At 55.1% G+C, this 23899-nt stretch overlaps 2 protein-coding genes across 2 annotated transcripts in view; one reads left to right on the forward strand and one right to left on the reverse strand.

Moving 5' to 3' along the window:
- Positions 1–14031, forward strand: part of KCTD19 (potassium channel tetramerization domain containing 19) — a 33096-nt gene extending 19065 nt beyond the window's left edge. The window contains exons 5-18 of the mRNA XM_006878897.1: positions 321–471; positions 1235–1426; positions 2560–2691; positions 5014–5224; positions 6658–6818; positions 8196–8299; positions 8966–9108; positions 9303–9386; positions 9624–9738; positions 10133–10742; positions 12117–12308; positions 12434–12588; positions 12918–13019; positions 13918–14031. Of these exons, the coding sequence (XP_006878959.1) occupies positions 321–471; positions 1235–1426; positions 2560–2691; positions 5014–5224; positions 6658–6818; positions 8196–8299; positions 8966–9108; positions 9303–9386; positions 9624–9738; positions 10133–10742; positions 12117–12308; positions 12434–12588; positions 12918–13019; positions 13918–14031 (2466 nt within the window). The remainder of the gene's footprint in view (positions 1–320; positions 472–1234; positions 1427–2559; positions 2692–5013; positions 5225–6657; positions 6819–8195; positions 8300–8965; positions 9109–9302; positions 9387–9623; positions 9739–10132; positions 10743–12116; positions 12309–12433; positions 12589–12917; positions 13020–13917) is intronic.
- A 151-nt stretch (positions 14032–14182) lies between these two features.
- Positions 14183–22886, reverse strand: PLEKHG4 (pleckstrin homology domain containing, family G (with RhoGef domain) member 4). Its single transcript, XM_006878898.1, has 21 exons — positions 22379–22886; positions 22150–22245; positions 21952–22075; positions 21777–21870; positions 21623–21697; positions 21427–21543; positions 21167–21265; positions 20923–21071; positions 20630–20768; positions 20426–20542; positions 18844–19026; positions 18085–18587; positions 17743–17989; positions 16760–16849; positions 16465–16686; positions 16201–16371; positions 15937–16114; positions 15438–15554; positions 15091–15327; positions 14891–15006; positions 14183–14194 (listed from the first exon to the last, which is right to left on the reverse strand). Exons 1-21 carry the CDS (start codon positions 22884–22886, stop codon positions 14183–14185), a joined length of 3594 nt encoding a protein of 1197 aa, XP_006878960.1.
- Between the last annotated feature and the right edge of the window lie 1013 nt (positions 22887–23899).

The following is a 23899-nucleotide window of genomic DNA, read 5'->3' on the forward strand; positions in this document are numbered from 1 at the left end:
AAAAAAAAGAGTTGCTGTTGGTTCACCAGCAATTAAAACAGCCCAGTGTGTGCTATGTTTATTTCACCATAATGAAAAGGATCAGAAGATAGATGGTCATTGGTTCTTGAGAAAAATCAGCCTGTCATTTTACAGACCTGATTGATTGATTGATTGATTGATTGATTGATTCTTTTTGTTGTTGTTGTTACTAACTCAGTTGCTTGCAGGACACTTTACTGAGATAAATCATAAGCTGGTTTTCCTGGTGTTTCTTCCTGGAGCTAGCAGAGAGTCACTTGGTATAGAACTCCCAAGGTGACATGACCTTTTTCTCACAGACTCTGGATAATCTGAAGGAAGGAAAGCACCATCTTCGAGTCCGGCCTGCAGACATTCCTGTTGCTGAGAGAGCGTCTTTAAACTACTGGAGAACGTGGAAGTGTATCAGCAAACCTTCAGAATTTCCTATAAAAAGTCCAGCCTTCACAGGTAGAGCCAGGGGTAGCCAGCTCTTCCTGAAGCTCCTACCGGCTTCCTCTCCCTTCACCCTAAAACATTCCCACCGAAGAGCACCCAGATGCCGAGATTACTCCTGGATGACCCCTCCACTTCTCTCTGCTCCCCTCTGTTCTCGTACCCTGCCCTGAGCCCTCCCATGGCTCCTCACCCACTGGAACCACACGTCTGCACCCTGCCTTTGCCTGGGCCAGGCTGGGCTGTGCCCCATCCCCTCCTGAAAGTTAGAGAATCGTGCCATCCTTGCCAGACATCTCTCACCACCACACAAGGAATGTCCCCACAGGACCACTGTCTGGGGGCCTCGCAGCATAGACGGGCCTCTCTGGGCCACCAGAGCAGCCTTCATGATTATCAGTGGTTCGGAATTTCCAGTGGACTCAAAAGCATCCATTTCACCTGTGGGTCACTGTGGTTGGTTAGAGAAATTAGAAGGAATTACGTCTGCAGCCAGTGTGAATTTAATGACTTTTGGTACATATGCCAAAATGTCATGGTATGTCCCACTGTCCTTCACTGTCTACAGCAAAAAAATAGATTTACACACACCCTGTCCCCCTTGTCACCAGGGTCCTGCTAACCTCTAAGGCCGCACACCTAAGGAGACAGAGAGGAAGGGGAGGTGTTTGGTAGGGACCCTTTCCTGGGTGACTTCTGCTTCATCTGGGGCCCCTGCTGGACTCAGGGCCCTGGCTGCTGGCAGGTGGCCATGTCCCTCTGGATGTTTTTTCTCCAGGCCTGCACGATAAGGCACCTCTGGGGCTCATGGACACCCCACTGTTGGACACGGAAGAGGAAGTGCACTACTGCTTCCTGCCTCTGAGCCTGGTGGCCAAATACCCGAGCCTGGTGACCGAGGACAACCTGCTATGGCTGGCGGAGACCGTGGCCCTGATTGAGTGCGAGTGCAGCGAGTTCCGCTTCATTGGTGAAGCTCAGTCCTTGGGGGCCAGGGGCTTGGGGAGCGGGGAGCACAGTGGGGAGAAAGGGTCCACCCACCCACCCCTTCTCATTTCCTATTCCCGCCTCAGATCTCACAGAGGCTCAGCTGGTGCTCATGGCCTCAGGAACCTCCTGGGCAGAGGTGGTTGAGGCGTGCCAGAGGCTTTGAGAGCCTTCCAGAAGCCAAGCCGATGCCAGAATGGCATAGCTGGCCTCAGAGCTATCTCACTTGCTGTTTAGACTGTAGTGGCCTAAGAACAAAGAGGCACTAGAAACTGCCTGAGTGGTGGCAAGAACAACAGGGGTTGGTGGAAAGGGCAGGGTCTAAGTCAGCTTCTCTTCCACCCTTTTAAATCTAAGTTCCCGTCATCATAAAATGAGAAAACAGGACAATATCAAAGGATGGCCCTCACCTGCACACAATCCCACTAAATTCAAAAGGGAAGGTGGGCCCTGAACGATAGCAATTTCCCACCAGTCATAGAATTGTCCCCCAGAGCTAATCACCTGAGGAAGGATGAGGTCTGGGGCCCTGGAGAGAAAGCTGTCTTCTCCCCTGACTCACTGCTCCCATGAAGCCCTAGTGGATGAGTGAACTGAATGGCTGCTGATTCTAAGATGCTGCTTCTGTCTGGATACAGTCAACACCCAACCTATACTCCGGGTCCAGACGCCTGTAATCCCAGCCATTCCGGCTCATAGCCACCTAGAAAACTGTCCACAATGTGCTTCTGAATCTCCACTCTGCAATCTAGACGGGGACCGACTTCAGGTGCCACCTGCCAGCCAGCCTCTGCCAGTCCCCTCCTCTCTAAGCAGCAGGACAACTCCTTCTCTTGGAATGACCCACTTTTGGGGGCTCAAGGCTCACAGGGTAGCTCTTCTGGGCAGTGTGCTCAGGGCCTGCCTCAGACGACCCATGGGAGCTCACACCCATGGGCCCAGACAACGTGATTTGGGGTCTTTCATCTTGTAAACCGTAGAGTCTAGAGCTAATCTGACCAGGCATAGTTACAAATTGTTTCAGAACAAGGAGAGCCTGAGATAAATTACAGCTGGACCTAGTGTTAAATTAGAAGTAACCTCTTTCACTCATTTTGTTTCCCGTTGCCTTTCAAGTAAATTTTCTCCGCTCCCAGAAGATATTACTGCCAGATAACTTCTCCAACATAGATGTGTTAGAAGCAGAAGTGGAAATTTTGGAAATCCCTGAGCTCACTGAAGCCATAAGGTTATACCGGATGAACATGGGTATGTCCCCTGGGGAGACTTTGCTTTTCCCTTGACCTTCAGAGTTAGGCTGGGATTGAGATGGAAAAACCAAGAACAAACATCTCCCTTCCCACCACCGTGCTGGACTTTGAATGGCAGTAAGAAAATCTAGTGTTTTGGCTGAATTAGAATCCAGGAGGATGAACTTCAACCTGGAACCCCTCATGCCCTGTATCTGCGAAGCGTCTCCTTAGGGTGGGTACCTGGCAGCCCACTGAGGCTATGGGGAGCCCAGCCCCAGCCCTGGGTGGGGAAACCAGACCAGAAAGTCCTGAAGATGGAGGCTGGGCCCAAATACAGACTTCTCAGGGCAGGGGAGGTCAGTGGGCCCTGCTTTCGGAGGAGAGCCAATGGGGACCGCAGCACCCACCCCTTCTTCCCAGCCCTGCTCTTCCAAGCACAGCTGGAGGGTGTGGAGTGCTCAGTAAATTCCCCACTAGTGCTTAAGTTTTGCCACTTCACCCCCAAATTCCCTTGTCCGCACACCCTGCAACCCTCTGTTTCTGCTTGTTCCTGACACTCTGACCCCCAGCTCTCCCAGCCCCCGCCCTACCTCCTTCTAGCTTCCCTCTGACTTTCCTCTCGCTGTTCACCTCCCACCCCTGTGTGTCCGTGGAGCTGCGCTTGGTGCAGTGAGCAGCTATTGGGTGGCCTCAGCCAGTGAAGCTCAGCTTCCACAGCAGTAGGCACTTATCCCGGGAGAAGCCAGCATGGGGCCTTGTCCAAGGCTCAGCTCTCCCAGGCTCTTCTCTGGGAAAATAGGACCCCCTCTCTCATGGCGGTGTAGCATCCTGCAGCAGGTCTGTCGTAGGGTCTTAGAATCCACTTAAGGGCACGGTGGGACTCTGACCCCTCCTCCAATGGTCTCTTCCTCTGAGAACATGGAAGGAGTACATACACAACAAGGTGAACAGGCGAAGGACACGTAGGCGCACTCAGCAGCCATGCATCATCCCGTAAAGCATGGTTTCACCTTCTGGACAGCCAGCACCTAAGTGGAACAGCTCTGGTAGCCTTGGGGATCCACAGAGCTGACTTCCTGTCCCATCTCTGCTTTGAATGTTGTTTCCTCTTCTGTGAAAGCAGGATAGCACTCCCTGCCTTGTCAGCCTGCTCTGAGGGTTGGAAGTCATCCGTGAGCACTGCCCCAGCGCCTGGCCCATCGTCTTTGTGGGGCAGGGCCCAATGGATCAGGTCGCTGTGTTCCATGGCGCTTGCCCGCTGCAGGACAAGCTCCTGCCCTGTGATTCAGCAACCCCAGTGCCAGCCCCAAAAGTCACACAGCAGTGTCTCTGAGGGAACGTCGGCCCAGGAGGGCCTGTGAAAGGGCGCAGGCGTGTGGGAAGGAGTTAGCACACGGAGGGTTCTGGGCTGTGGCTAGTGACCTTTACTTGGATGTTTGGAACAGAACCTGGAACTCAGCGTGATTCCCAGAGCATAGGGCCTGTTGGCTGCTATCTTGAAATTTTGGAAACTTAGATTTGATAATATGGTAAATCACGCCAGTCACTCCCCTTTCCCAAATAGTTCTGACCTCTAAACAAAAAACAAAAAGTGTACTGACTTTTATACGGTTCAGGCTTTAGCTGTACAAGCCCCAAAGAGCCTTACGGACAGAGTTCTGCTGACACAGTGTGTTAGGTGCTGCGCTGCTAACTGAAAGCTCAGCATCTCTAATCCATCCGCTTCACCAGACAGAGATGACCCGTCTCTTCCTGTAAAGAGTTACAGCCTCAGAAATCCAATGTCATTGTTACGTGTCATCAGGTCAGAACCGACTCATAGCTCGCACTGCAGTGGGTTTTCAGAAGCCGTAAATCACACACGAGGAGATAGCTCATCTTTCTCCCGTGGAGCAGCTGGTGGGTTTGAACCATGTACCTCTGAGTTGGCAGCACAGCTCCTTTCCCACTAGGCCGCCAGGACTCAGTCAGAAATCCAGTGGAGGGTTGGAATTGACTCGGTGGTGGTGGATAAGGAGCTTAGCCTTATGTACGGGCTGCGAACCGACAGGTTGGCGGTTTGAATTCTCCCTGCACTCCGCTGGAGAAGCCAGAGATAATCCTGTAGAGATCTCCAGCCTCCGAGACCAAGGGAGCGTCACCATGGACTAGAATAGATGTAACAGCAGTGGGTTTGTTGTTTTGGGTTTTGTTTTGTTTTTTTTGTTGTTGTTGGTTGTTTTTGTTGTTGTTGTTTTAAAGCCCTTTTAGTGCTACTTTGAGGCAACAGCGCAAAGCAAGACCCACTACAGCCATGACTGTGACGTGTCGAGGAGTCACCCGTTTGTCCTTGGTGCAGGTGGCTGTTCCCGGCCCTCGTGCCCCCCGCCGAGCCCTGGGAAGGGGGGCCGCGCAGCCGGCCTGGACTCGGTGAAGCCCCTGTACATGCTGGCCCTCGGTCTGCTCGTCAAGTACCCAGACTCCGCGCTGGGCCAGCTACGCATCGAGAGCACGCTGGACGGAAGCCGACTGTACATCACAGGAAACGGGGTCCTCTTCCAGCACGTCAAGTAAGGGCGCCTTAAAGAATAGTCCCACCAGGCCAGGCTGGCTGTGCATTCCTTGGGGAGTGGGGAGCAACTTGGTGTTTGCTCACAAGCCCAAGAAAAGTAGTGTCCCTAGAGAGAAGACTCGTCATTCTTGTCACTCCCCCACCACCATGACCATGGGGTTAGGACCTCAGAGCAGGGGGCTGGTGCTGTGGAGTCACAAGGCCCCTTCATGTTTCATATTCATATTTCTTTTCTCTGCACCCTTCCCTGTGTGTGCTAGCCTCAGCCTGTGAAAGGTCTGAGGGGGCCAGGCCATGACCTCAGAGTGTCTGGTCCTCCCTCCCCAGCTAGGGGGTGATGCAGATGTTCCCACGGCCACACTTAGGACTGGGGTGGCAGGAGGGCCATTGAATGCACAGAGAGGCCAGGGCCTGGGCAGGCTTCCTGGAGGAGGTGATACCTGGGCCTTGCCTGAAGGGATAAGTGTCTGAATGTTCCCTTAGTGCAGAAACAGAGAACCCAGTCCCCATTTATAGAGGCAAAACAGTGCAGAAGCCCACTTAAGGTCAGGAAACATTAGTGCCAGCATTAGAGGTAGCAAAGGGTTTTCGGAACCCCTGGAGAAAGTTGGTCACTGTGACCACTGTCTTGCCCCAAGGCTATCATTTTGGTATAGCCCTGACCCCTGGTGCAAAGTGCGGGCAGCTCCAAATAGTCTTTCATCCGCTTCTGTTCAGAAAGTGTCAAGATGAAGGTAAATGTACTTTTTTTCCCGGAGGGGGACCACTTGTCCTTTTTCTTCTGAGGGTCTTTTGATCCACTCTTCATTGAGGTCCTGCTATGATAAGGCCCCTCTCTGTGGTGGGCTCAGCACAGAACTGGTGAGGGAACTGAGGCAGCCCAGAGCACCAAAGAATGCTGGGAAGGACAATGCAAGGGCATTCTCCCAGCCCTGAGCCATGGGGCTGTGTTACAATATGCCCTGTAACACCTGCCTCTCACAGAGACGTCCCCCCAATTGACGTCACACAAGGCAAATACAAGGGGCTTCAGAGGAAGGGGCTGATGTTTAGACCCCCAGGTGCTTCCCCAGGGAACAAAGGATTTCAGTAGTTCAAGACCTTGGCAGGCTGTCCTCCGCCCCTCACCTCCAACTGAAATGTCAGGCAAATACCTGTGGGGCAGGGAGGGACTGGCTGGGCCTTGGCCTGGCTTCTGGAAGCTGAGACAGACCTGGAGCCATGCAATCACTTGATGTAGACTTTGCTGAAGTAGGTCAACCTTGGCTCTGAACTTGCCATCCAATGTCACCAGACTTCCAGTTAAATGAAGAAAATGATGTTAATGAAGTTAATGTTGTCCCGAGACAGCCTAGGCACGCAAAGGGTCCAGGCTAGAGACTGTGTGGGTGCAGTGCCAAGCCTCTTGATGACCAGCTTTTCTCTGGGCAGGAATTGGCTGGGGACTTGCCGGCTGCCCCTGACCGAGACCCTCTCTGAGGTATATGAGCTCTGCGCCTTCCTGGACAAGAAGGACATCACCTACGAGCCAATGAAAGTGGCTCTGAAGACTCACCTGGAGCCCAGGACTCTGACGCCTGTGGACATGCTCAGTAAATGGCAAAGCTTCTTGGTTTGAATTTAGAGTCAGGAAAGGGTTTAGGAGATTGGCGGGAAAAGATGAAAGAAAGAAAGGAAAGAAGTTCCTGGTTCCTAGAGCCTGGGACTACTAGATAAGGAGAGAAAAGCTAGAAAACATCTGTGGGTCTCACCTAAGAGGAAACTTCCACTTTCCATCTCTCCTCCTCATCCCTTAGCCACAAGCAGTGCACACAGAGTTGTGTGTACCACCCGGTGTGGGTCCCACAGGGCCAACGACCCCTGAAGGGTGCAGGAGCTCACACCCATCTGGTCTCATAGCCATCTGAGGAGGCTTGATCCTTGATCTATTTAACAGACCCCGGAGAGGCTTCAGTAAGGGAACCTGCTCATGTTACGGTTATAAGTGGTCAAGCTAAATTTGAATCAGAGTCCACAGCCAGCAACATGTACCAACTGTCCGTGCCACTTCCTGAGAAGTTTTTTAGGTCAAGTTAAAGCTTTTATTATTATTATTATTATTTATTTATTTACTTACTTATTAATTATTACAGCCCAACAGCAACATTCAACATGTATTGCACACTTATCGCATACAGGACAGGGGGAGACACTGGGGCTACAGAAATGAGCAATACAAGCCCAGTCCTTTTCTTCATGAAACTCAGAGTCTAGTGACTTCCTGTCCTTCTAACCTCTGAGCTATATAATCTGGTCCAACACCCTTCACTCGTTACAGAGCGGATGAGCTGTTGGCTGATACACATCAGAAAAAAGCTGAAATATAGCCCTTCTTAGGAAATAAAGTCATGAGTTCATCTTCCCAGAATAATGTTCCCATTCTCCAGACATTTCTTAGAGGCCCTGGACTCTGTAGACGTGTTGATGTGACGAAGGCTAGCTCTGACATTTGCCAGACCAGAAGCACGTAAGACAGGCCACCTAGCTCCAGCCTGTGCAGTCACATGAAAAGTCACACCCCCAGGACACATGTAGCCAGAAACCAGAGACAGCACAGATGAGTGGGAATCTCATCCTGACACTTCTGAGAGGCTTGTTAGGTGGAGAATGGTTCTCCTGGGTTTAAGTCCCAGAGGGCTTTCCCTCCCCACCCCGAGTCACTAGCTGCCTCTGAATCTGCTGTTCTAAACCCACTTCATCTCCTCCTGTACCAGTCAGATCCAATTTAATGGTACACACACAGAAATAAACCCACTTCATCACCTGAGAAACCAGATGGTGAACAGCAAGGAAGTCTGGCGTCAGGGATGTCTGCTATGTCTCAGAGCGGTTAACACACTGTGACTGACGGAGAGTCTCAGGGTGCTAACACTGTTGGCCACAATGGCCTTCTGACCACGTGCTGTGTTTGCTCTCCTTGGCCTCCACAGACGACGAGTGGACAGCAGAGATCACTGTGTATTCTCCTCAGCAGATCGTCAAGGTTTACGTTGGAAGCCACTGGTACGCAACCACTCTGCAGACGCTGATGAAGGTACAGCAGCCCAGCCTGCCCTCCTTCCCTTTGCCTTCCCTGACCAAGCTGCCCTGTCACCTGTCACCTGACCCTCACACAGCCTCCAGCGCATGCATAGAACAAGGACTTTCCTTGGGCTCCACTGCCCAACGTGCTTTGCTCATATGAGCAGGAATGGAATGAGCTGTGTGCTGGGAAGGCCCTCAAGAGTTTGGGTGTGGAGGGGAGCTCTGGTGGCCTAGTGACAAGAAGCTGCACTGCAATCCCAGAGGTGCACGATTCAAATCCACCAGATCCTCTGCTGGAGAAGGAGGGACAATCTCCTTCTGAACCAGTCAGATCTGATTTGATGGTACACACAAAAAAATAATAAAATTAAAAAAAAATTTTTTTTAAGAGTTTAGGTGTACAGGAGGCCTGTTCTGAGGAGCCTCGACTGAACTGGGACACAGGGTGGGCTTCTAAGTGCCTCAGCCGGGTAGAGCAGCAATCAGCCAAGTTGAAGCCAAAGGCGTGCTTCTCCCTGAATGCTCTGCCCCCCGCTATAGCTCCCTGAGGCACATAAGACGGGGGAACACCTCTCTGCTCTAGTGTAGTCCAGGAAAAGGAAGAGAGACGAGACTGACCCGCCGCTCACCAGAGGCCCAGCTCGTGGCTCTAAGTGTGGTGTCTGATCTCTCCCAGTACCCAGAGCTGCTGTCCAACTCGCAGAGAGTGTACTGGATCACCTATGGACAGACCCTGCTGATCCACGGGGACGGCCAGATGTTCCGACACGTCCTCAACTTCCTGAGACTCGGCAAACTCTTTTTACCATCTGAATTTAAGTAAGTGAGGCAGGAGACTCTGGCACTGAAGCTAACGCCATGCGTCTATGAGCGAAGGGAATCTGAGTTTGCTCCCTTCAGGAGCCAGGTTACATCACTTCCTGTACGTGACTTGTGGTTAAAGATGGCGGCAGCTCTGGGGGATTATGCCCCCCACCTGCATTCCCACTCAGCCCATCATCTTATCCTTGCAGGGAATGGCCCCTATTCTGCCAGGAGGTGGAGGAATATCAGATTCCATCCCTTTCAGAAGCCCTCGCCCAGTGTGAGGCGTACAAGTAAGGCGTACTCCGGGGGTATGCTCCCCTCTGAGCCGGGAGCCCTGTCCAAACGCCCACCTGTCAGTAAGGCTTGATCTGCTGGTGGGCCACGCCCAGGACTGTCCAGTAACTTGAGCAAAATCCTTCACGAGTCCCCTCGCCCCCATCATCCAGTATTGGTTCCCAGACAAAGGGTGGACCTGACCAACTGACCAATAGCCTAGTGGCTGCCTACTAGCCTCTCGGGTTCTGCAGGTCATGGACCCAGGAGAAAGAATCGGAAAATGAAGAAGCTTTTCCCATCAGAAGGTTGCATGTGGTGACAGAAGCACCAGGGTCACTGATGGAGTTCAGCAGAGATGCTAAAGAGGTAAGTCTCGGCCTTCTTTGCCTTCTTATTACCCTCAGAGAAAACAGCACAGGCCTTGAGGGGCAGGCATAGCTACTGAGGGGCATGAAAAGTGAAAAGGCAAGGCCTGCATGGATTCCTGCCATGGCAACTCGGTTCTGAATCTTGAGAGACCTAAGGAAGAGCTGGCTGTTGGAGGCCTGGGCCTCTGACACTGTCCACTGTTGGTGAATGAATGAGGCCTTCATTTGGGCACCAGCCCTCTGAGACCGAATGGCCACATGGCTCCAGTGGTGGCCATGCAGAGGGTGGGCCTGCTGGGTGAGCAAGCACAGCCCTGGCCTGTTAGAGCCTACGCCGGGCTTCAGTGTGGAAGCTCAACGTGCCCAGAGCTACCGTGTCCTTCTCTCCCCAGGCCACAGCCTGCATGCCTGTGGAGTTGCAAGACTGCAGCGACAGGACTCCATGGAACAAGGCCAAAGGGACACTGACCAGGTCCAGCCAGACGGAGGAGGCTGAGCAGTACACGCGGACCGTCCAAGTGCCCCTCTGCAGGGGTGCCAAGAGGGCAGGGAACCCCAGCATGTACTCACATTGCACTGGTCTGTGTGCCAACCCCAGACACTGGGGGAGCCATCCTGACAGTCCCCCCAAGAAAAAGTGCACCACAAACAACCTCCCCCAGAAGTATGAGACTAAAGACCCACCTGCCACACCCATGCAAAAACTCATCTCCCTGGTGAGGGAGTGGGACATGGCCAGCTGCAAGCAGTGGGACTTGCAGCCACTGACAGCCCCCCGGAACAGCCCTTCGGAAGAGGCCACTCTGCAGCCTCTGTCGGGAAGGGAAGCTTCTTCCCAACCCAGCACCTCAATCACCTGGAAAACCCATCCCACAGCCTTCGAGAAAGACTCCAATCCACAGGCCAATGACAAAGGACCAGAGCCAACCTTTAAGCCATACTTCTCCATTAAAAAAGCTGTCACCCTGAAGGACTGGGGCAGACAGAGGCCAAAGGAGAGAGGTGAGTTCTGTCTTGTCCTTGACCTCAGTCTCATCCAGAAGTTAAATGGAGGTGAAGACTACAGTGTGAGTTATGTGCCGTCGAGTCGCCTGCGACTCATAGAGACCTATGCACAACAGCCCTAAACCCTGCTCTATTTCATGCCAATCTTACTGTCTCTGACACACCTACCTCCATTACCCCAGGCACTGAATCAATGTACCTCATTAAGGGTCTTCCTAAACCCCTCCCCTAGCCAATGTCAGCTCTGGGCAGGCAGCAAACACAGAGGTGACCAGTATACACACATAGTGACATGTCTTGGAGGGCTTAGACATGAAATGATGAGGGCCAGGAGGAGGTGCTTAGGAGGTGTGGGGACACAGAAGCAGGGGTTTTGGAGAGTCAGAAAGCGGAAAGAAGAAAATTATGTGTGTTTTTAGTCCAGCCTGAGAAGACGCTTCACATGAAGAATATAGGAGGCAAGCTGAATCCCTAGAAGCCTTGTAGGCCTTGTTGATGATGTAGCACTTTGTCCTCATCTTGAGGGAAGGGACAGCCCTTGAAGGATGCTAAATTAGACAGCAAGAGATAGGGTCAAGTGTACACTCCCAGCTTGCCCCAGCGCAGAGGAAACGCAGCAAGAAGAGGGGAAGGATTAGATGCTGAGTTCATTCCAGGTAGAACAGACTGAGGGGAGGAAGGGGAGGTACCAGACCAAGGATGTGGCCGAGTTTCTTTCTCACTTGGAAAACTGCAAAGAGGGTGGGGTGGGAGATTTGTTCCAAGGAAGTATGCTGAAAGCTGCCCTAGTGGGCTGCTGTCTGCCCCTTCAGAGTCCCCACAGTGTTCTGTCGCCTTCCCTTTGGTGGCTCAGGTCCTGCCTGAGGCCTTTGGGACCCTCCATCAAGTACATTCTTCTAGAGTGGACAAGGGTCAGGGATCACCAGGAAGGCTTCTCATTTAAAAAAAAAAGTTCAGTCTCAAAACGAGTTCTTATTGGACCTTAGTGACACCATCTCAACCAGCACAGCCACAGGGAGCTGTGCTCACTCACTCGCAGGTGGTGGTTCAAATCCACCAGCTGTTCCTCAGGAGAAAGATGGGCAATCTCCTCCCGAGTGATTCAGCCTCCTGAAGATCTATCTGCTGGAGGGTTGGCTATGAGTCGGTTCTCACAGCAGCAAGTTGAGTTGTTCTGTGATACCAATCTCAGTTCCGCAACAGGACTTAGTTCCGTGAAACTCCGAAATTCAGGGTTTGGCTTATAGTGCTTCCAGAGCAGTGAAGAGGCCAGGACAGGCCTCCGCCAGCTGGAGGCAGCAGCAGCATGTGGGGGTGAGGGGGTGGGCAGGGTGGCTGACTCCCTGTCTCCTCCCCACGTTGATTCCACAGACACCCCTGCCCCTGAGCAGCCTCTGCCTGAGGCCAGTGAAGTCAACAGTGCAGGGATCATCCTCAAAGTGACCCACCCCCCTGTGGTGGGCAGTGACGGCTCCTGCATGTTCTTTGAGGACAGCATCGTATACACCACGCAGATGGACTACCTCAGGCAGGTGCCACCCTCAGACAGCACCCAGCCCCGAGGTGAGGCTCCTGGTGACACCTATCCCGGCCCTTCCCAGGGCCCTTCAGAATGGGATCTCCCTCATAAGCCCCTCTCTTCTCCTGGGCTGTCCTGAGGCCACACTCACCCTCCCCTCCTTCTACAGAGGCAACCTTCCTGAGTTTCTCTCTGTCTTGGGAGGAGATGTTTTATGCACAGAAATGTCACCGTTTCCTCACTGACGTCATCCTGGATTCCATCAGGCAAAAGGACCCCAAAGCCACCACTGCCAAGGTGGTGTCCCTGGCCAATCGGCTGTGGGTATGTGCGACAGGCCGCCGGCTCTGGGCCACCCTGGATCCTTCTCCACTGTCCCTCACAGGAAGCAAGGATGGGGTCAGGGAATCAGTTAAGGGTAGCAATGTAGCACAAATCACAGAGGCTGCCAAAAAAAAAAAAGACAGGAGCTGGAGGGGAGGGCAACTACATCCAGAAAGAGCCTGGTCAAGGGGCAGACTTGGAGCAAGCACCCCCCCAAGGACTCTTGGAAGCCCAGGCAAACCCCTTTTTGCATCCCATTCTGAAGGGCTCCAAGCACGTTTATGAAGATGGCTGTCCACAGTCCTGCCTGACATGGGCTTTCTTTGCAGACCCTACACATCAGCCCCAAGCAGTTTGTGGTGGACCTGCTGGCCATCTCTGGCTTCAAGGATGACCAGCACACGCAGGAACGCCTGTACAGCTGGGTGGAGGTAAGGATGGGCCCTGCCCCATTGGGAATGGCAACCCACCAAAGACCCTGCCAGAGGGCCAGGCCACGGCTGCCCAGGAGGCTGGCATACAGCCAGGCCACCAGTCCAGGGGAGGAGAGGGATGGTGCTGGAGGGAACCAGCTTAAACTGGTCAAAAACGAGTATTCCAGGCCTGGATTTCCGTTTAACAATACTAACTTTGCTGTCAACACCAACAATCTGGCTACACCTGGAGATGTACAACTTTTGGGGTATAATCAGTGGACTAGGATTCAAACCTTTTAAACCAACGATAAAAACTTCCCCTTTTTCGCCATGATGCCACATTTTTTTAAATTTTATTTATTTTTCATTTCAATGAACATCTACAGAGATTTTGGAATTCCATTCATTCCACATTTTTTAATGATACATCACTCTTCTATTTAAGCTGCTTTAACGCATGCTTCACCAATAAAAGGAAATGTTTAATAAGGACTGTTATTCTGTTTGGGATTCCATTAGGATTTGAAGATATTATTTCAGCATTGTAGGTGAAAGGGGGTCTAGCTAACTTCTCATTAATTTGGCATCCTAGTAATTAAATGAATCAGAACATTTTGCACCTTAACTATGCTAGGATTTAAATGCTCTTAAGGCTTGGCCTGGTCTACTGGTCGTAAAGGTGAAGGAAGTTGGCATCAACAGCATAAATCTAGGGACAGAAAACAAACAATGCATCCTTTGGTCATCTTGACTAGGTCCGCAGTAGCCCTAAGCAGCCACAGCTCTGTGAGCTCTGCCTTGGGGAAGTATAACCAGTCTGAACCAGCCCTGCCCCTGGGAAGACCCATACCCACCCAGAGGTGGCGAGTGCACGCACGGCCCACGTCAGGGTAAAATAGGCCTTTCCTTTCAGCTCACACTGCCTTTCGCCAGGAAGTACGGCCGATGTGTGGACCTGCTCATCCAGAGGGGCCTGTCTAGGTCTGTCTCCTACTCTATCCTGGGCAAGTATTTACAAGATGGGTAGGCGACCCTGAGATGCTGCCCCACTGACCCCACCAGCTAAGGCTCATTTTAACTGGCATGTCCCCAGAAAGCATGTGCCTACTCAAGCATGTGCATGTCAGTCTACTTTTTATTGTAAACAAATAAAACTGTAAACCACAACAAGCAAGGCCTCAATTGTCTTTCTGAGACCACAAAGAGCTAACGACCAACGGCAAAACTGCTTATAACGCTAAATGAAAGTTATTCATGAAGTCAAACGAACCACAGTGACTCTGGGAAGAAGGGACGAGACTAGGGAGGCAGGCAGGCAAGGGCAAAGGCCCAACAGCGATGGGCCTGCCACTGTCTGAGAAGTTTAACTTAAGTCAGGAGGCTGGGAAGCGGCTGCTGGGAACCCACGTGCCCAAGACCTGGGTACTTACTGCACCTGTTTAGAGCGTGGAACATTCGCTCTAGCCTAATCCTACCAACAGTGTGGCAGAGGGGCTGGAAAAAGAAGAGAGGGGAACACACTGCAGGGTCTAGGGTTCCATGTGAGCATTCAGTGTGGCCACACTTCCCTGGAAAGGTCGCCTGTGGCCTGTCCAGTGGGCAGACATCAGAAATAGGAGTCAACAGGGCTGCCCATGCAGGCAGGGGGTGACCAGCCACACCCTGGTCACAGCAGATTCAGAGGAAGGAGAGGTTCCAAGCTGCTGGATCCACTGTCCATCTTCAAGCTTGAGCTCAGACCTGTGGTGCCAAATGGACTATGTATGGCCAGTTTCCCTGAGCAGTGTGTCTGGGTAACAGGATCTGACCCAGCCCCCTCCAGTTCTACCCAGAGGCCCAGAGTGGGATAGAGAGGGGCTGGGGGCTAGGGGCCAAAGAGCACTCACATAGGACAGGTCATCATGGCCCCTGCCCAGGGCCTGCCCTGACACATAGCTGCTGTCAGAGCCACTGGAGCCACTGGCTGATGGGCACTGGGAGGAGACCTCTGAGTCCTCAGGAGCTGGGGAGGGAAATCAAGTTAGCTGCGAGCACAGGAGGTCTGGATCCTGGGCCACGGCCTCCCACCTGCCTACGCCCGACTTACTCAAGGAGGGCTGGCTGCCCAACTCTGCCTCAGCCTCCAGCGCTGCCTCCTCAGGGAAGATGGTGGGACCCTGAGGGCAGTGAGGGCCTAGCAGAGTCAGATCTCTGTACAGGTGCAGGTTGAGAGGTCCCAGGACAGAGGAAGAGGCGGGGTCTCCAAGAAAGGAGCTGGAGGCCCCCAGGTAGGGGTTGTCAGAGTCAGGTGAGGCCACAGCAATGGAGGCCCGAGAGCGAACTTCTGCACAAGAGGGAAGGTCCAGTTGTAACAAGCCAGAGCCTGGTGGACCGACAGCGGCCGGCACTGCTGCCAGAGCGGGTCCCTCACCCCATCCCCGCAGGTGGCACTACCTCGGCTCTTGAAGACATAGTTGATGGTTCGGTCGTTGATAGCTTCCTCGCTGGGGGCAATGTCCCGGAGAGCCTTGTTCCCCACACCCATGGACACCATCTCAGCCAGGCGCACCTCTGGGCGGACAGCGGGCATGAGGCAGGGCTCCTCTGGACAGCAGCCTTGCCCTGGGCCTCTATCCTCCCTTAAATAAATCTCTCACATAAAACACATAGTTCTGTCCTGAGCTCAATGGTCTCAGGCTCTCTCCTCCTAACTTCCCCTTTTAAAAATAAGGCTGTTGATAGAGGTTAACACTGTCCAGAGTCAGGCCCAGTAACAGCAGCATTGCCTGACCCGGCTCTTTCCTCTCTGGCTGCTGCTGTTGCTTCCTGCTCACACAGCACCTACAAGTCCCTGCCCAGGCTTTTGGGTCTCGAGGCTGTCCCCAGGCTCGTGTGGGTCAAGGTTACAACCTAAGGGAGGAGGTGGAAGGATGCAATAGGCACAGGGACCCACCCTTATTGTGGACAGCCTGCTTCCAGAGCAGATGAGAGATGTCACTCGTCCAGGCTTGTTTAGTGGCTGAGCTGGTGGCCTGCAGCACGTAGGTGTCCCTGGCCTTACGACGACGGAACCAGATCTCAAAGCACAGGTTGCCATCCCCACAGCTCTCAGTCAGGCCAAGGTCTGCAGTCTGTGAGGCAAGGAGAGAGGACTGGATGAGGCGCCACCGTGGGGAGAGAAGGGGGTCCAGGGAGGGGATGGAGCTGGGGGGCCCACCTTGAAGGAGCGTTTGTAGGCGAACGTGTCAGTGCCTGTGGGTCCTCGGCGAGGCTTGCTGAAAAGCAGCAGCTCCTCAAAGAGGAAAACGCGGCGCAGGGACTTGCGGCGCCCGGTGCGCACCGTGAATTCATCCTGTCGCACCAGCTGCCCCTGCTCCTTGAGGTTAACCTGCCAAGAAGGGGCCAGCTGGTGAGTGTCTGGCTGCTTCACCCTTGTCCCTCCAGTCACTGCCCCCACCCACCAAGGCCAGGGATGACTCACGTCACAGCCCTGGATGGCGTCCATGGCCAGCAGGTCGTTGCCATGGCGCAGCTGGAAGCGCACGAGGCTCTGGGCAGCCTGCAGGGCGCTGAGCTCGGGCAGCGGCCCCCCACAGGCCCTGGCCAGCTCCTGCAGCAGCAGCGCGTACTTGCTCATGCGCTGGATGGGCTTCAGCAGGTAAGAGGCCAGGTCCAGGCGGTCCCCCAGCGCTTGCTGCTTATCCTGCGGGGTGAGGAGGAGGCCCTCCAGAGGCTGCAGGAGAGCCCCTGCCCCCCACAGACCCTGGGCTGCCTACCTTGAAGAAGGCGTGGCCATAGCTGGTCATCAGGGTATCAGAGCGAGGCTTATTCTTGCTGTAAAGCGCATACATCTCAAACTGCACCCTCTGTGGGGACAGGCGTCTCAGCTCAACACCAGGGGGCCGGGCCCAAAGGCTGCCCCACTCCCAGGGCCCAGCCACTCTCAGCTTGGGAGAGTCAAGATGTCAACACACCCCCAGGATGCCCTCCAACTCCAGTGTGTGCTGCTTCAAGGTGGGAGGGGAGGAAGGGGCCAGCGTCAACAGGGGCCAGGGACAAGCGTCCAAGGCCCTATGGGGGAAAAGTGGCATCTTCACCTCAGCCTCTGCCCCCCTCACAGTTCTAATGAAACCCGCTGATCTCATCCCACCTGACTACTGCTCCCCTGTCCTCTCCATGAGCCATGATGGCCCATCTCGCCTCAACTACAGGCCTGTTTCCCGCCATGGGGCTTGGGTGGACTTGCTTCTCAGTGGAACACTCTTCTTCCAGTTCCCTGCACTGTGCCTCACTCTCCTCCTCAGGCCTCAGCGCAAATCTGCTCTCCTCAAAGAGGTCTTCCCTAACTTTCCTCCAAGGTGGAGACTCCTGCCCATCGGGCACTCCAACCACATCCATCTGGGTTAGGTGCCTCCTCAGCTTTGGCACCTGAATGGGACAACGTTGTGCTGCCGACCCAGAGTCATGCAATATGAATCTCCCAGCTGCTCCACAGGAGACAGACGAGCAATCTCCTCCTGTGCGATTCACAGTCTCTGAAAACCCACTGGAGGTCAGTTATAGTCGGTACCAACTCAAATGCACAGAACCACAATAATCCTGGCAGTCATCTCAATTACTATTTTCACACCCCTGCCTAACTATGACCATCCTGACAGGAAGGGGCTTTGCCTGTCTCCAGCATTATACCCAGCACGGGGCTGGCCTGTTGCTGAATATGACTGTGTCAGCTATGGGCTGTGGGCACCACGGGGCTTACGTGGCGCAGGAACGCGTAGGCCACTCTGGGCGGATGCCGGGTGCAGGCCTCCAGCTCCCGCAGGAAGAAGTGGCGGTGGAAGTCCCGCAACTTCTCCAGATTGCCGAAGAGGTGGGCACGCTGGCCTCGGAGGCCCTGGGGCACATCGGGGCGATCTAGCTCGGGAAAGTAGTTCTCCATGGTATAGTCAAGGGCACGGACATATTCCCGCTCTGTGGCCACCATCTCTGCCAGCACCAGCTGTAGCCTACCATGTAGGAGGAATCAGGACTTGGGATTCCTGTCATGCCCTGCCCACCACCCTCCCTGCCCTGCCCACCGCCCTCTCTGCTCTGCCCGCACCTGTTGGAACACCTGGGGTCAGAGCTGCCTGGTGAAGGTACAGGGGGAGTTGATGCAGGCAGGGAACCTTCTCCAGCATCTGGTCTGTGGCAGGGAGCTACAGTGGAGGGAAGTTGGCAGCGGTGGGCAGACTCACTGAGGCTCTGCCCCAAATTCCGATCAAAGCTGTATGCCTTCCTCAGAGGAGGGGTAGTGGGTGCCAAGCGGACCCGGCTGACACAGAGGCTACTCCTGCTGCCTGTGGGCAGAGCTTTTAGTGCAGCCTCGAGCTTCTGGTCAAGGGCCAGCCAAGTGTCCTGGCACCGTGCCCAGGCCCCGTGGCACTCCTGGCGGATGCTTTCTGAGCCCAGACTCGTGGCCAGCGCCCACATCTTTCGGAAGTGGGCAGGAGGCAGGTCAGGGTGCTTGGTCCAGTGCAGCTGCAGCTGCTGCAACACGACCCTGGGGGCCTCCAGCTCCAGCTCTGTCAACACCCGCTGGCCCTCCTCTGCCCATGTCGAGGCCTGCAACACCAAGGAAGACAGGCACTGAGAGCCGAGCTCACTGCAACTGTGCACCTGCTCCTGGCCACCTCTCACCCCCAAAGCCTGCCAACCCAGCCACATCCTGGGTGCAGAGGGAGGATACTGGGGTCAGGCTGAAGACAATGAAAGAAAACAGGCCTTGAAGAGGGTCCAAGCTGAGGCAAAGCTAGGGTGGTCAGCCACCCCTCGGGTCCCACTGACCACCTGGGTCTGGGACAGGGACCCCCTCACCCACCTGCTTGAAGAACTGCTGCAGTCTCTCAGCATCTGCCAGCCGCTGGTGCCACTGAGCCAGAGCCCTGGAGAACGCAGTCAGCTGGGCTTGCAGGGCCAGGAAGCGGGCTCCCGGGGAGCCGAGTTCGGCAGCTTCCCAGGCAGCCAGTGGCTGTAGAATCCTCTCCCCTTGCCTGATATGCTCCTGAGGGCAGAGACTGGGTTCAGCAGGCCCGGCCCTTTGGTCCAGCCCCCAAGCCTAGGTGTATCCACTGACATCTCTCACTGTCCCTCAGCTTCACCTCCAACCTTGGCCACTCTAGTCTACTTTTGCTCCAACCCAGGATGGAGCAATTCTGGGTACTTCTCAGGCCTTGGCCCTCTCTTGCCTGATATATCCCCACTGTCTTGTTTCTCCTGTGGGGGTTCATCCTTCTGTTCCCCCTACCATGCCTTGGGTTCCTGAGTACCGTCCACTGTCCTACCTGACCTTGCTTGCCCACGTGCCCACATCCACCCAGTGAGCATCTGCAGGCTTCTCTCAATTCCAGGCCCAGTAAAGGGTCGCCCCTAATTCCTTCACAGTCATCTCAAAAGCACATCCAGGCTGGACTTGTGAATTCCCCAGTCCCAGAATGTCCTGTTTCCAAGTCTCTTCTCAAAGACCTATGCATCCTTAGCAACTCTCCCTCATGTCCCAACCACAAGTATCCACTATCAAGTCAACCTCTCAAGTTCAACTCCACTGCCACCATCTTGGCCAGAGCAAACATCACTTCCTTCCTGGACCACTGTAAACCATCTCTCCACATCCATCCTCCAGCATCACTGACCCAGAAACTAGGGCACTCTTCCAAGATTGTCTTTCTGCTTAAACCCTTCCACTGTCCCCAGAACACAAAGTCCCCTTCCACATGACCCAGTGAACTGGCCCCGACCACTTCTCCAGCCTCACCTCACCCCACTCTCTCGCTCCTGGTCTGTGTTTGCCCTTCCCCGGCCTTATGTCTCCTCGCACTTGCTCCTTCCTGTGCATGTGCTGTTTTCATGCGCTATCTCCCATCCCCAACCCTCCATCCTGTCCTTTGATTCTTAGCTAGAAAGTACTTGCTCAGAATACTCATGCACTGTGAATTTAACTAGCACTGAATAATCTGCATAAACATTTTTTAATGGAAACCTAAACTCCTAAACTACTTTGTAAACCACCAAAACCACAATTTTTTAAAGCACCTTCTTAAGATAGCCTATCCAGACACTCTACTGGGTCACGTTTTTGTTATATACTCAGGTAGAAATAACTGTGTTGCTTCTTTCTAGAGATCTTGCCTCAATTGGTGAACACACACAATGACTGTAAACCTTTGATTCCAACTAATACCCAAGAGATAAAGACAAGTAATCATCTCCTTCATGATTTATGCCCTCTGAAAACCCACTGGAGAATCAGCTGTGAGTCAGTTCTGACTCAATGGCACATAACGATCTCCATTTGGACTGTCAGTTCTGAAAGCAAGGGATGAATCTGTTTTCACCTCCTCTCTATTCCTAGTGGCTGCCACAGGGCATCAACACCTGTGGAATGAACAAGTGACCAAATTCACCTGGGCAGCCTGGTCCAGCTCTTGAAAAGGGCCGTGGGCCTGGAGGAGCACGTCCAGCGAGGATTCCCCTGGCTCCTCCAGTGCCGGCCAGCCCACCTGCTGCAGCCATATTTCAATCTGGAGGGGCACAAGCAGGGGAAGGTCAGAGATGCTGGGGTGGGACTGGGCTTGAGTCCCTGCCCTGGCCTGGCCCTGGGTCCCCACCTGGTGCAGTGTGTCCTCCTGGGTCTCCAACATCTGTATCAACTCCAGAGCCTGGACTCGCCGGTTGCTCTGCAACGTCAGCTGATGCAGCAGTTCATCCACATGATTGTACAGCTTGTCGACCTCATCCACTGCCAGCCTGGTGCGGGGCACACTGTCTTAGAACTCTTGCTCCACCCCAGCCTGTTCCGAAACCCACAGTCCTGGATGGCCCTGGACCAGGAACTGACTCTTTGGCGTGGGATGCTGTGGACTGGGCTGGGTCAAGATCTGTTACCTAGGCTGGTACCCACCTATGGTCTGGGTTCAAGGTCACCTCTGGGACTTGCTGTTTCAGCCACGCCAGCTCCAAGCTCCCCTGACACTGTAGCCACGTCAGCCGTGGTGAGCGGAGCACCTGCTGCATCAGGACCTGTGCCTGCCGGAGCAGCTGGCTGACTTCCTGAGGTCGGGGACAACAGGCAGAGGAGGCCGTCATGGCAAAGCAGGAAGGAGACAGGAGGGTAGCACTGGGAGGTTTCAGAGAGTGACACCCACCCTGGACTCCGTGGGCCTGGGAATTGCCTTCATGCTTTCAATGGCCCCTTGGAGCAGGGCGCCGACCACCCGGCAGCTCTCTAGCAGGGCCTCTAGATGCTGTGAGTAGGAAACAAGCATGACCAGGACAGCGCTCAGTGCTAGTCCCAGGCAGCCCGGGTTCCAGGCAGTCAGCTCTGTCCTGATCTACCCAGCCCAGGCGTGACGCCTCCGCTGACCCAGGCTGCCTGTGGCCCCAATGCCCCTCACAGAGCACTGACCATCCGGAAGTCTAGCCAGGTCTGATGGCAGTAAGACAGGCCTCCTTTCAACGAATCGGGCAACTCGGCAGCAGGGATGTAGGTGAGCAGGCTCTGTTGAGAGGGTACCCGCTCGAGCTGCAGACGAAGAAGGGGATGTGGCCCAGGCTTGGAGGGCAGAGAGCCCACCCCCACCTCTGGCACCTTCACTCTGTACCTGAAGACCCGAGGGCACTTCCTCTGGCACCTTTCCCATCAGCAGCACCTGATGCACGGACCCTGGAGCTGACTCCTGCAAGCAATCTGCGCTCAGGCCTGGCCCAGCACTGCACAAAGGGACAAGCGTGGGGTGGCCGTGATCCTGCACTCACCTGCAGCTGGCTAAGCCCCTGGAAAAGGGAAGAGTTTGGGGAGCAGGTGCGCGCGTCCACCAGTACGGTCAATCCCAGGGCCTGTACTTTGGGCCTAAAGGGGAGGGCTGTATTCAGCATCTCATTGCCAGGTCCTGCCACCTCCAGATGCCATCTCCCAGCCCGCTTCCTCAACCTGGGGATGCTTCGCAGGTAGAGCAGAAGGCGGACGAGCTCATAGCTGCTACACTTGGGGTGAAGCCAGGCGGGGCTGTGGGCGCACAGAAGCAGCACTGCCCGGCCTTGTGTGTCCCGAGTCCCTGCATGGAGGAGGCAGTGAACATCCACCTAGTGAGGCCATGCCACGTCTACCCTCCCTAGTCCCATCCCGTACCTGGCAAGGTGGCCATGCCGCTGGCCAGCAGCTCAAAATCAAGGTCTTGGATCAGGAGACAATTAGTAAGCTTGACAGGATGGGATCTGCTGAGATCTAGGGAAAGGAAGTGGCTGGATCTACACTGGGCCACCTATGGTCTTCCCAAAGCTGGACCCAGTCTCAACCAACACCCACCTCCAGGCACTCCCACTCCTTTCCCAGCCTACCCCTGCCCAGCATCACTGACCTGCCTCTGGCAGCTCTGCTGTCTGTGATAAAGGGCTTCCAAGGACCACAGAGTCGCTATCCAAGTCCTCCGGGCCCAGGCTGGCTGTCACTAGGGTGTCATCTGAAACTGGGCTCCCTGTCAAGTCTCTCCCTTGACTGTCACTCACACCCTCCACCAGGCTGAGGTGGGAGGGCGCAGGACACAGGGGGCTCTCCACTCCATAAGGATGTGGATCCTCTGACTGGGCTGCAGAACTCCCTGGTGTTGTGCCCTTTGGGCCATCCCCGGACCCGTCTAGAGTCACCAGTTCTAGCCGTGGCTGAAGCTCCCTGGGAGGTGGGATGCCCTGTGGCCCTTCCCCCTGAGCGTTCCCTGCTCTTGGTGTATTAGGGTCTGTCACCTCCCCGTGTGGGGTGAGCTCCTCCTCTTCCCAGGCATCCACAAAACTGCACACAGCGAATCGCCAATCGGTGGCGTGGCCCTGGGAGTCTGGGGACTCATCCCCGTCCTCCAGGGACTGTTCCATCAACCCCTACCTAAAGGTGGACCTGCTCACGACCAAGCGGACCCTTTAGGGTAAAATAAGGCCCCAGCTCATCCCGGAAGTGGGTTGAAGATGGTCGGCCTGGGTGAGGAACGCTGGTTAACGCAGGCAGCACCAGCTTGGTGCTGCAGAGCGGACTGGCGTCAAAGGTGCAGCAGTTCAGACCTGGGGAGGAGGGCGCACATCAGGGAGCCCCCTCCAACCGAGCCCTTCTGTGTTCACAAGCAGGGGTCCCGGCGGGGTTCCATACTGAAAGCCCACACTCGGGGCCACGCTCGGCGGCCTCGCCCCGTGGGGAACGCACGAGCCGAGTGCTCGCGGCCTCATGCGCGCTCCGCGCCGGCTCGGCACCGGCTCGCCCGTCCGCAACCCACGCGGCCTCGTTCCCCAGCCACCTGCGCTCACACCCGCGGGACGCACTGCGGAAAACCGCGAACAAACGAGAAATCCTCGGACGTACCTTCCACCGTGTCCTCGACGGCGGGCACAGAGCCGCCCGCCTGGCGTCCGAGGGCGCCGCCTCCTGGTCACGGGGGAAGGGACGTGGACGTGGGCCGCTGCTCCGCCGCCCCGCGGCGCCCCCTGGAGGTCGGAGGACGGAGCTGCAGCCCACCCGCCAGTCCCGACGGCGGACGCTGCGATGACGGGAGAACCCGGGCGCCGGCTCCCGCAACGGCCCTGCCCGCTGCCGCCCCGCGGGCCCGATAGCTCGGCTCCGGCCCTGCCCGCTGCCGCCCCGCGGGCTCGCGGACCCTCCACGCCCGACCTCGGCCTCTCTGTCGTCGGGAAGGCGCAACGACCAACGGCTGTTCCCCCTGCGCCCACCCCAAGTCTGAGCAAGCCCGGGGAGGGGTCATCTGCTGACCAAGGCACGAAGGTGAGTGAATTTGTGGATTTGCATGAGATTGGAGGAAGGAGCTTGCATGGCTTGAGGGGAAAGGCTTTATGGTGGGAATCGTGGGGAGGGGTGAGAGTAGGGACTATGGGGGGGCGTC

The sequence above is a fragment of the Elephantulus edwardii genome, unplaced genomic scaffold (genome assembly GCF_000299155.1).
Source record: "Elephantulus edwardii isolate Elephantulus edwardi_28Jun2011 unplaced genomic scaffold, EleEdw1.0 scaffold00001, whole genome shotgun sequence".
Taxonomy (NCBI): Eukaryota; Metazoa; Chordata; class Mammalia; order Macroscelidea; family Macroscelididae; genus Elephantulus; species Elephantulus edwardii.

Bases quoted from the DNA above. Each gene is read 5' to 3' on its own strand.
- PLEKHG4 (XM_006878898.1), bottom strand. From the start codon at position 22,886: ATGGAACAGTCCCTGGAGGACGGGGATGAGTCCCCAGACTCCCAGGGC. The intron at 21,072-21,166 runs GTGGGTGTCACT...CCCCGACCTCAG, and splicing joins CCAGGCCCACGGAGTCCAGG to GAAGTCAGCCAGCTGCTCCG. The intron at 16,850-17,742 runs GTAAGCCCCGTG...CTGTCCCCACAG, and splicing joins CCTACGCGTTCCTGCGCCAC to AGGGTGCAGTTTGAGATGTA.